Source organism: Bos taurus, chromosome X (assembly GCF_002263795.3).
Source record: "Bos taurus isolate L1 Dominette 01449 registration number 42190680 breed Hereford chromosome X, ARS-UCD2.0, whole genome shotgun sequence".
NCBI lineage: Eukaryota > Metazoa > Chordata > Mammalia > Artiodactyla > Bovidae > Bos > Bos taurus.
Window position 1 is genome coordinate 72,509,901 of NC_037357.1, and position 12,296 is coordinate 72,522,196.

The window sequence follows — 12,296 nt, forward strand, 5'->3', positions numbered from 1 at the left end:
TATTATAATCTGACTTGGGAGTTTCTGCTTTAAAAAAAATCATTCTTTTGGCAGTAAAAATTAGCCTACAGCTTTGCTGTTTAATAGTAGACAGGAATAGTGTGCTTGCTACTTTAAACCTTGATTTGATAAACTTGAGTAGTACAGGTTTTCTGCCTCAAAGACTTTTATAACAGGTACCTAATTAACTTGGACAATAAATAATTTTTCATCTTGACTAGAATACTCAGTTTGAATGTAACTATGTGCTGTTCTATCCCTATGCCCAGAAGTGAAGGGACATATAATTTTAATGCATGTATAAGAAGGTATATTTATAAGGTACATTTGAGAAGAAAAACTATTTTGAGCAAAATAAATAATGTTGACTCGTGTGTGTGTGCTTTGTTGTGTCTGATTCTTTGCAACTCCATGGACTGCAGTTCACCAGGATCCTTGTCCACGGAATTTTCCAGGCAAGAATACTGGAGTGGTTTGTCATTTGCTCCATCAGCTTATCTTCCTCAGTTAAGGATCAAATTCACATCTCTTGCATCTCCTGCATTGGAAGGCAGATTCTTTACCACAGTGCCACCTGTAAAGTCCAATAATGATATGCCTTCCCTAATATGGGACTTCCCAAGTGGCGCAGTGGTAACTAATCTGCCTGTCAATGCAGAAGCCACAGGAGACTTGGGTTTGATTCCTGAGCTGGAAAGATCCCCTGGAGAAGGAAATGGCAACCTACAATAGTATTCTTGCCTGAAAAATTCCATAGACAGAAGAGCCCAGAGGGCTTTAGTCCATGGGTCACGAAGAGTCAGACATGACTGAGTGACTGACTATGCTCCCTAATATGTGCTGGAAAAGTTTTTATAAAGCAGTTTTTCAGTGCAGTTAGTTTTTCAAGTCATACCATTGTGATGTGAAGGGCCTTGGCTTAATAAATTGTAAAGCTAGCAGCATCAAATTAAAATTAAAATCCAAGTCATCTTAAGGATATAGAGGTTATACTTAACAAATCTCTCCAGAAAATGTAGGACCAGGTGCAAGGAAACTTTTCAACTTCATAAACTAAAATTAAGTCTCATTTATGCTAATGTTGTATAGTTTACCATGATTGATGCAGAAGAGTGAAATTAAATTGTACCATTGTAATGCTAGTTTCATATTTATGGATTCAAATATATACTCACAATTCAAATCATAACTTTTAGTCTTTTTGAAGGACTACAAAAATTTGTAAACTTTGTACATAAAATGCCAGGTTTGCTAAAGTACTAAGTAAACAAACACCACCTGAGAATGATCTAAAAAATAAAAGAGCATAAAAGATCAAATTTATTTAAAATATTTTGTTGTTGATTTAATCTTCATGTTCCTTCAGGATTAAATGGTCCATAGGCTGCAAATATTAGTATTAGAATGTTAATGTCCCAACAGCAGAGTATAAAAGTATAAGGCAAATTAACAATGAAATGTTCTACAGTTATGAGATAGATAATTAAAACGATACCAATATTCATAGGTAAAGTTGAAATTGTTTCACTGCTTTCACAGGAATTAAATCTATCTTCTTTTGGTCATTGCCAATATTTAAGAGGCAGTTGTTGTAAACAGGCTTCACTATAATTAGGGACTTTGTTACCTGAAGTCATTTTTCACTGGTAATCTTACCTCATCAAACAATATTTATTGAGTATCTTATTTTGAGACTTAAGGCTACTGCAATCAGAGATTGCTATAGTTCATATCTGATTTATGGCATGTCATAAAGCACTTTAACAAAGGAATATCCTTCTGATAATGAAGCTTTTTAAGCCCTTTAGTTTTTGACCATTTTTGGTGACACATAAAGAAAATATATGCTTATTTGCAATCATTTTAGGAACATGACTATTTCATTAAAGGCAATGGCTAATTTTTGGATACCAATGAGAGTGATTGTATTTGCCTTCTATGAAAGAAACTTGACTGTTGTCATTCACTTTAAGACGGTTGGCAGCATTTACCAGTCTAGGTGGTGTGGAGAAGTTGTATCTATAAAAGCCATAGGAAGGATGGAAAGAGCAAGCAATTGCTTCCTGAGCAATGGGGTTTGGTGATAAAATATTTTCAAGTGCCTGTAATTCATACATTTGATTGGAAGATTTAGGTGCTTGTAGACACTGTCCATTTAAGTCTCCAGATGAACCATTTTTTGAATTGGTGACTCCCAAAGAAGATAACATGGGAACTTCCATCATGAGTGGGGCTGAAGACTGAGAACTGTTGTTGCTTGCTAGACTTTCAAGAGCAGACAAGACAAGAGGCTGTTGTTGCCAAAAATTATTTGGGCAAATCTTGTAGCAAAGGGGCAGGTTGATACTGTGTAGGTACACCTCTGGACGGGGCATTCCAAGGGAGCTTGTAGGTATGTGAAATGTAGGAGGTGAGCAAAGTGGAGAAAGCAAAGAGTTCAAAGGAGAAGGAGCCCCTCCACTAGAGGTCACTGGGGATGAGCTGCTGCTTCCACCTGTGAATGACAAGTCAATCAATGAACAATGAACTATATGTTCCTACTGAATCAGTAATCATGTCCATAACTATCCCTGCTTCATTCTTAGATTAGCTTTCTTTGCAAGTTCAGAGTTATTTAGCTGTTGCTGTTTAGTCACTAAGTTATGTCCAAGTCTTTTGAGAACCCATGCACTGTAGCCCTCAAGGCTCTTCTGCCCATGAGATTTCCCAGCAAGAATACTGGCGTGGTTTTCCATTTCCCTCTCCAGGGTATCTTCCCAATCCAGGCAACGAACCTATGTCTCCTGCTTGTCAGACAGATTCTTTACCACTGAGCCACCATGGAAGCCACAGTTATTTTGACTCCTTTGGAAAAGACCATTCCTCTGATCAAAGTTGAATATGGTATCTCTATTGCTACCACTACTACTTTTAGCATTACTATTATGTATCATACATTGAGCATTCTTTATGCTCTAGAACTATACCAGGTACTTGAGCAACATTCATTCAATGAATTAAAAAAAGAAGCCTAATTAAATATGATCCAGAACCAATTATATCTTACAAATAAAAGTTTTTATCTTTAACTTAAAAAAAAATTACTAAAATAAGTTCTAGATTAAATTTAACAAGTTGGTTGAGATTCTATAGAAAGCTTTAGTTGATTAAAAAAAAATCACTGCATATGAAAGTAATCTTATAAATTAAAAAAAAAGAACATTTAATGTATTAGGTTTTCTCTTATGTGAAAATCACAGATGGGGAAAGGTCTATGATGCACTATATCAAGAATTAAAGACAGTTTTACAGGTTAAAAATACCAAGATGAAAATGAAACTGTTCATACCAATGTTGTTAGGTGATCCTTTATGGTTGCCTAGCATCTACTAAAATCAGGGATAAATATAATGCCCAGGAAAATCTAGATTCTACACCTTATATTTGTAATTATTTAATTTTTTAAAAAAATTGGTTATTGACTGAACTTGATCAAGTTTTTGTGGAGTTTTTTAGGGGCTACTATTTTTCTTAGTGTTTCCCTGGTAGCTCAGCTGGTAAAGAATCTGCCTGCAATTTTTCTTAACTATTTTAAAATACTTTTTGTTGTTCAGTTGCTAAGTCATGTCTGACTCTTTTCAACCCAATGGACTGTAACCCACCAGTCCCCTCTGTCCATGAGATAGTTCAGGCAAGAATACTGGAATGGATTGCCATTTTCTTTTCTAGGGGATCTTCCCAACCCAGGGATTGAACCCATGTCTCCTGCATTGCAGGGGGACTCTTTATTGCTGAGCCACCACAGAAGCCCATTTTTATATGTAAACATAGCTTAATCCTATATCAACAGGGTGGAAAATATCTTTTATAATTAAACATCCAAATATTATTTAAACAAAAATGGTACCCCTTTTCTTTGTAATTTGAGAACATTCTGGACATCTTAAATAATTGAGAAAAATATATATTTTAAATTATTAATGATCATCTTTAGCTTTTTACAAATTAATGTGTTTTGTGTTGACTTGGATAATTTAAAATCATCCTGCCTAGATGGTATTAAAGTGATACTATCAAATAAGTGTTCATATTTTTCTAGGCAACTTGAACCAAATTAATACAGTCAATTCAGTGAAATATTTCACTAAATAATTAGACTTGATTTCTTTACATTTCAATTAGTTGTTATGATATTTTTATGTAAAATTCAACCTAACTATAATGTAACTAATTTTCAATTAATGTTTAAAGACAAACAACTTTAATGAAGTAAAGACAAAAAGGGTAAAATAATTCCATATTGCTCATGAATAAAGACTTTTCTATTTATAATTGAATATCATAGTAAATGAAGGTATGCATTCTTCTACCAGAAAGCCTGCATTGTCAAGTTATTATTTAGTCAGGTGATGTACTACCTGACAACAAATGCTCTGCAGCTATTTTAAGTGCTTATGGCAATTAAGCAAATTGGAATAGCTTAGTATTGTTTTTGACATTTATTTTTCCTACTAACAATGAAAGGAAAATTGAAGCCAAGTAATGATGAAATTTAATGGAAGTCATTTTTATCATGCACTGAAAGTATCTCATAAAATACAAAATATTTATTTTAATATCTAACATATTTGAAAATAAGGCCACTAGTGCATGCCAGGGCTTTCCTAATAGTTCAGTTTGTAAAGAATCTGCCTGCAATGCAGGAGATCCAGGTTTGATTCCTGGGTCAGGAAGATCCACTGAGAAGGGATTGGCTACCCACTCCTATATACTTGGGCTGTGGTAAAGAACCTGCCTGCAATGACAGTATACTAATGCATATATATGGAATTTAGAAAGATGGTAATGATAACCCTGTATGCGAGGCAGCAAAAGAGACACAGATGTATAGAACACTATTTTGGACTCTGTAGGAGAGGGAGAGGGTGGGATGATTTGAGAGAATGGCATTGAAACATGTATAATATCATATATGAAACAAATCACCAGCCCGAGTTCGATGCATGATACTGGTTGCTTGGGGCTGGTGCCCTGGGACGACCCAGAGGGATGGAGGAAGGAGGAGGGAGTGGGGTTCGGGATGGGGAACATGTGTATACCTGTGACGGATTCATGTTGGTGCATGGCAAAACCAATACAATATTGTAAATTAATTAACTTCCTAAAATAAATAAATTTAGATTAAAAAAAAATCTGCCTGCAATGCGGGAGACTTGGGTTTGATCCCTGGGTTGGGAAGATCCCCTGGAGAAGGTAAAGGATACCCACTCCAGTATTTTGGCCTGGAGAATTCCACGGACTGTATAGTCCATGGGGTCACAAAGAGTCAGACATGACTGAGAAACTTTCACTTCACTTCACTTCAATTCAGTGTATCACAGGCAGATTCTAAAGAATATGAGATAGTGAGCTGCTGAAAGACCCAGGTGATTTCTACAGCTCTCAGGATGAATGATAACTCAAGAAGTTACAAGTCAGTAAATCCACCATTAATTATCATGTTTACACTCTTTTCCATTTTGCCTGTTTCTCTCCCTTTTTGCTTCTTATCTCCTCATCAAGATAAATATACACTCACTTGATTGTAAGCACACATTTTCTAGCATGTACTTATATTCTTGTGTAGTATTTGTACAGAGCTTCTGACGGTCATTATTTTATTAACATTTAAAAATAAAAATTAATGAAACATCTTACTTTGTGTGTCTGCACTAAAAGTTTTAAAATCCAAAGTGAGAGAAGGCCTCCATGGATATGTCTCTAAAAGTCCATCCAGTACACCCCTGAAAAAGATGTACAACCTTTAGCAAGTTGAGAATGCAATTCTTGAAAATAATAATTTATGTAAACTTTTGAGTTATTTTGTTAGAGTTTTTAAGAGTGAATAAAATTCCCAGTGTTTATCCCTAAATAAAAGCCCAAGAATCTAGAATAAATAATATCTTAAAAGTGGGTTGGGGGGGTTGGGAGGAGGCAAGATTTTAGAGATAAAGTATCTAGGTTTCTTTCTTACTACCTACTAGTTACAAAATGCAGGGACTCTGGGCTTCTGAGCCACAGTTTCTTTAGCTGTAGTACTTGTGAAAAGGGCTATATAAATATTAGATGTGACTGTTATATTGCTTACCTGTTTCTTCCAGGATCTCTAAATCCTTTAGCAAAAGGATTCCTGTCTATTTTCAGTTTGGTTATCTAAGGATTCAGAAGAAAAAGAAAGATAAAGTCAGTGACCTCAGTAGAAAACACTGCCATTGTTGTTGTTGCTTTTAATGGTTACAACAACAGCAAAACCTTCCAAAGTGTAATATAGCGTGTTAAATAAACATTAAGCATATTGCTAAGTCAAATTTGGAATGTTTATCACCTTTCTCTCCTGGCATTCTTTGTCCTGCTCTTCTTTAACACAAGATCCACAAAACTCATAATCAAACTTGCCTTGATTACTAGCAATAAGACTATGGATTCTTTTTAATGGATTTCTTTTTAATTGTGGAAAATTGAATCCATATAGTACAACTTCACTCTGTCCCTAAAGCTTCTCCAGAGCCATTCCTGCTTGCCTGGGACCTAGTTGGCTTTACCTGCTGATTTTGGTAAGCTGTCACCGTGGTGAATTCAGTTTCTTTAAAGGAGAATGTTTTAACCCCTTCAGCAGGCAGAGACTGAATCCGGGACATGTCAACCCTGCTGTCTTGTTTCATCACGTGCACACGGGGCTTGTACTTGTGCATGGACTGCAGAATGATCTGGAGGAGAAATAATCAAATTCTGCCTAGTAATTGGCTTCCCCTCCCCTACACTGGTCCCCTCTCATCAGCACCCTGAAACTTCCCACACAAAAGTGAAGCTAAACCAGAAAGCCTAGGCTAACCCCACTTTTCTGTGCCATTTGGCACTAGACAGAGGTTCTCAGGTATAAGGGATTTCAGGAAATGGACACCACAGTGGCACCAGTAAGCAGTGGTTCCATTTCAAGTTGAGGTCTTTTCCTGCTTCCAAATGTGGGTGAGCATGTAATGTTCCCAAGTGTCATTGAGATCCAACTGCCTGCCATAAGTTCCCTGGGCTTATTTAACTGATGGGAAACTATTTGACCCTCCCTACCTCCTAAACCAAGAAGAATCCTTCTTCCTTTTGTGGCTAGCACAGTGTCAGGTCAGGCAGGCCAGAGGTGATGTGCACCTGGGAAGAAGGTTCAAGGTCTATGTGACCTGAAAGGCCTTCCATGCAGGTGGGTTGTGGAGAAGACTTCCACCATACCATGAAACATAGAAGGTGCACCTCAGGGGAAGAGCCCACAGTGATTGCCAGGAAAGCTAAAGTGCCAGATTGCTCAGGTAAGAGTTCCCTTTCACTCTCACAACCAGACATCCTGGTTTAAACAAGTCACATTCAGCCCTCAAACTTCTCTTATTCACCATCTCCAACCCCCAGCATTCTCAGATGCCAAACAAAAGTCACAAGAGCTACTTTGGTCACTGGCCCAGAACTTGGACAGTTCCTGAAAACCACAACTAGCACACCTGGGGGACACCTTCTTGGCCTTTCCAAGGTGAACCTCCAGCTGACGCCTTGGCATCTTCCTCTTCTCCTTGGGACAAAGGATTGTGCACACTTACATGACCTTTGTCGTCCATCTCATTGTTAGTGAGTTTCACACGATCAAAGCTGATGATCTGGCGCATCCATGTCTCTCCTGAACAAGGTGAGTCTGGGTGAATATAGACCCTGGGAGTGATGCATGAGTGGTCTGTATTCCCAGCTATCATCCACTGGGAGCTGTGATAGATGTACCTGAAAATGAGTGGAGTGTGACTTTAGGCACCGGCCAAAGCCAGGAGTAGGGGCTGCTGTGAACTGGTTCTAAAGAACTTGGTCAAGTTTTGCCTGCTAATCTCAAAGTGAGTGGGAGTGTTCAGTAGCTCAGCTGTGTACCACTCTTTGTGATCCCATGGACTGTAGCCCACCAAACTTCTTTGTCTGTGGAATTTTCCAGGCAAGAATATTGGAGTGGGTTGTCATTTCCTTCTTCAGGGTCTCTTCCCAACCCAGGGATGGAACCCACATCTCCATGTCTCCTGAATTGCAGAGGGTTTCTTTACCACTGGGCTGCTGGATTTAACATGATTTCCAGACAGCATCCAGGGATAGAAAACAAACTGTATATAAGCATATGTCATTAAAATGCTGCAAAGTGCCAGGGCAAGTATAATGTCATGGGATTTCATAGTCTGGTTTGTATCTCCTTACAGAAACTGCAACAAAAATTGATCTAACTTGTTTCACCATGCAGAGACACCCAAAAAATCCTCCTGTCCCACAAGTGTTAGGGAAGAAGCAGAGGAGTGAGGAAAGTATCAGTGTGGCCCACTGCCACTAGCAGTTGTGGAAACCCCTTTTGCCACAATGCTTTATATCAGAATACCCTCAAGGAACTCTGCCCACTGTGGTCTTGATTTTCCCATTGTCTCCAATCTTTTTTTTCCCACTTAATGTTTTTAATTGAAGCATAATTGCTTTACAGAATTTTGTGGTTTTTCTGTCATATATCAATAAGAATCAGCCACAAGTACACCCATGTCCCCTCCCTCTCAAACCTCCCTTCCATCACCCTCCCTATCCCACCCTTCTAGATGTCACAGAGCCCCTGTTTGAGTTCCCTGAGTCATACAGCAAATTCCCATTGGCTACCTATTTTACATATGGTATTGTAAGTTTCCATGTTACTCTCTCCATACACCTCACCCTCTCCATCCTCCCCTCCCCCATGTCCATAGGTCTATTCTCTATGTCTGTTTGTCCATTGTCTCCAATCTTAATGGCTTAGTTATGTGCCAAATTCCCAAACCAGTTCAAGCATGAAAAGCAGCTTGTTCTGCTATTTTGGGGTTACGGTCCTAACAGGTTCTCCAGCCCAGCCTAATTCTTGCCTCTCACACCCAGCACTGGGCGCTATGCAGGCTGTTTCCTAGAAAGGCTAGACATCCATTTCGGTTGAATGCTCATTTGGCTGAGTGAGGGCAGGGGCTGCCACCCAACCCCCAAACCCTTGAGTTAAAGCATGCAAAGACCCCAGCTTCTGGGCTGCTAGCTAAGAAGAGCCTCTTAACTTTAGATCAGTGTGGCCACTTTTAGCCTGCTTTAAGTAGAGAGCTTACATTAAGAGAAATGTTACTTGAATTCTCTGGGACCTGGCCTCTGCTTCAGGTAAGAGGCTAAGGAAGGAAGAAAAAACATGGACCTAGGTAAGATAACTGCTTGACTAGCTTTGGGTGGCAAATTAGAATATTGTTCAAGGACCCAGCCCTAAAGTAGCACAGTCCAGAGCCCGGTAGAGCCCCAGAAGCCCCAGCATTTCTCCCCAAATTCCTTTAAACAGCTTCCCTCCTAGTTGTTGAGCCCATACCCTCTGCAGTTTGTGGAGTCAAGGCTAGGATAGATGGTCAGTGAGAGGTTTGGGGTACATTGAAGTGCCAGTTGAAATCTGTGTGCCAGGAATGAGAGAAAAGAAAAACAAGTCTTCTTTTCTCTCAGTCTGAACTCCCTGAACTCCAGTCTAAGGGAGAAAACTCAACTCTCAAAGCCCACAGAAGAATAAATTCCCCCTTCAATGGTAGAGTTTTCAAAACAGTGCTGTCAGGTTCCATAGATCTGAATACCCATTCCAGGCCTGTAGTACCCTCCTTTGGTCCCAGTTACCTATAGCGTTTGGAATCTACTGGCACCACATCAATGGCCACATAGTACTGTTTCCCTGGGTCCAGTCCTTTCACTTTGACCCGAACAGAGGGGAACATCCGCCTGTGGGAGAGAAAACAGCGACTGACCTGGGCACGATTAGAAATGTTTGGAGCAGGGGCAAGGTTGGGGACAAATGAAAATCAAAGGCATTCACAATACTCTTCTCATTCTAGACAGGTTCAGGAATGACATTTGGTTCATGAAGAAAGATTTCTGGTTATATATTTGATTGAACAAACTCAAGATTTCTGAGTGGAGCAGAATATTCTTACCATGAGGCTTTCGTCTGCCCCACTTCCCACCACCACCACCACATAGAAGAAAAATAGGAGAGAAAAAGCTGTTCCCCTCCCATCAGTGGTGCTTTCTGTGAGGCAGATTTGGAGAAGACTGAAATTAAGAAGATTCACATACACAAAAATTACCCAGGTGATGTGAGGAAACTGTCCCACAGGAAGAGGGAAAGACCAACCTCAAATTGACTTGGGCTCAGTTTAGTCAGCCTGCTTGATGGGATATTGTTCACTAATAACTGTGAGGCTTTAACAGAAGGGCCTGACTGTAGCTTAAGACGTGGGGGTGGCATCTGGCACCTGCCTTGGCAGGTTTAATTTTTATCATTTACTTCACAGGCAGAAGCTGAGAGAATGAATTCTTAGAACAGGGTGTACAGGAAAGAAAGGATGAGCCACTAACAATGGCCAGGCAAGGCCTACTCTGGTCAACTGAGAGACAGTGGTTCCTAATACTTTTCTGGGGTGTGGATATGGGGAGAGGGGTACAAGAGCATAAAACTGGAGGAGCTCATTTTATGTGATAAGAACATTAAGTGCCTACTGTGTGAAGCCCTTGAACAACTTGGGCAAAGCCAAACCTGCCAGCCTTTGTAATGATCATCTCAGTCCCAATGTCATGGAATCTCTTCCACAGCTCAGATCCTTGAAGTTCCACTTGAATAATATCTTTCTCTTCCAGACTTCCAAAGCTGTTAAAGCCGAAAGTAGTTGCTAAAGGATCTGTTTTGGTTCGCTTTTCTGTGGGAAATAGAGACACCCAGAGTTTGAGAGAGCTTCGCAGCCGTGCACCCCCTTCTCACTGACGCCTGTCTCAGAACAGACCAGCCTTGTCTGTTTCCTGGGAACCTTGGCGACTAATTTCCAAGTTCTTCAAAATACCCGCTATGTCCCCCTTGATGGAGAAAAGGGGACCCAGGTCGTGCCCTGTGAAATGCATGACACTTCTTCAAATTTTCCCACTCTCATCTCTTTTGGAGAATTTTGGTCCCTGATGCTGAATCACCTGGGGATCTGGGTCCTTGCCCTGCTTCTAACTCTGAGCAACAGCCATCCTCTGGCTCTCAGGGTTTCCAGGAGGTTGGAGAGACTCACTTCACAAACCTGTGGGGATTTCCCCTTCACCGCAAATGAACGGCAATACTATAGGCTGAACTTGGAGGCTCTGAAACTTCCCCCTACAGCCAGATGGCTGAGATATCCCCGCAGCCCTGAACGCGGCCAACAGCTGGGCCAAGGCATCCTTTGATAGGGCTAAGACATCCTTTGATTGGGCCAGCAGCCCTCAAGCAGCCTTGAGAGGCCCGCCTGAGACTTTCGGACCCAGCAAACTAGGGTAGCTGGCGCAGGGATTTGGGCTGCGGTAGAGGTACTTACCAGGCGGCTCACTCTTCGTCCCTGCAGCGGCGCTGCTCCTTCTGTCCTCCTCCTCTCCACCCTCTTTCTCAAGCAGCTCAGGTTGAGTCTCTTCTCTAGGGTCTTGTAGTTTTCTTTTGCTGGGTCTCCCCACCAAGGCTTCCACCGAGAAGGCATGCGCCCGAGAGCTCAGAGCCATCCCTGGAGAGGCTGAAGAAAACTGTACTCTGCAAAGATTGAACCTGAGCTGGGTTAGGGAGGGAGAGGGTGGGAGGGCGCCGAGGATAGGCAAAGGAGGGAAAGCGGGAAAATCAGAAAAACTGAGAACTCAGAAAAAATTTTCTAAATCTATATGCAGGAGGAAAAAATGTATTTTTATATATACATATAAATGTTCTTTGAATAGACAGGATGCAAGAAGATTAAACTGGAGTTAGAGTCCTCTGGAGTCTAGTCCCCTTTGTGGTCTCCTCCCTCCCAGTGGACATGTGCGGGCCATCAGTCCTCAGATCCCTGATTCCGTGACTTGTCAGAGCTCAGAGATTGGCAAGCACAGCGCTTTTAGGGAGCAGACCTGCCGCCAATGGCGGCTCAGGCCGCTCGGATTGGGAGATACTGTTGCATCCGACTCAGTGAATACCCAGCTGGTCGGCTGCTCCTAGCCTCCACTGTTTGTTTTGGAAACTGTTGGAAGTATAGAAAAAAAAGAAAAAGAAAAAAAAAAAAAAAAAAAAAACACCGTGAGTGACACTTCAGAGTCTGACAGGGAAGGGGGAGGTGGGGGTGTAGGGATAAAAGTGGGTGGAGGTTGATTGGAAAGGAATTCGGGATAGTCTAATGAGGAGGAGGGGTATAAAAACTTACTGTTTTACATTAAATTGTGAAACTTGAAGACACGCAAAGTAATTGCCCACGGGAGACCACTTT

General features: G+C 40.8%; 1 protein-coding gene across 1 annotated transcript; it reads right to left on the reverse strand.

Moving 5' to 3' along the window:
• Nucleotides 1-1,883: 1,883 nt before the first annotated feature.
• Nucleotides 1,884-11,568, reverse strand: TBX22 (T-box transcription factor 22). Its single transcript, XM_002699958.2, has 8 exons — nucleotides 11,391-11,568; nucleotides 10,595-10,754; nucleotides 9,679-9,780; nucleotides 7,599-7,773; nucleotides 6,561-6,725; nucleotides 6,107-6,171; nucleotides 5,677-5,762; nucleotides 1,884-2,494 (listed from the first exon to the last, which is right to left on the reverse strand). Exons 1-8 carry the CDS (start codon nucleotides 11,566-11,568, stop codon nucleotides 1,884-1,886), a joined length of 1,542 nt encoding a protein of 513 aa, XP_002700004.2.
• Nucleotides 11,569-12,296: the final 728 nt, after the last annotated feature.

What these genes read in the sequence shown, in the direction of transcription:
- TBX22 (XM_002699958.2), bottom strand. Translation starts at nt 11,568, where the DNA reads ATGGCTCTGAGCTCTCGGGCGCATGCCTTCTCGGTGGAAGCCTTGGTG. An exon ending in ATCATTACAAAGGCTGGCAG is followed by an intron (nt 9,781 to 10,594) that starts GTTTGGCTTTGC and finishes TCTCTCCCACAG; the next exon opens with GCGGATGTTCCCCTCTGTTC. An exon ending in AGAGATCCTGGAAGAAACAG is followed by an intron (nt 5,763 to 6,106) that starts GTAAGCAATATA and finishes CATCTTTTTCAG; the next exon opens with GGGTGTACTGGATGGACTTT.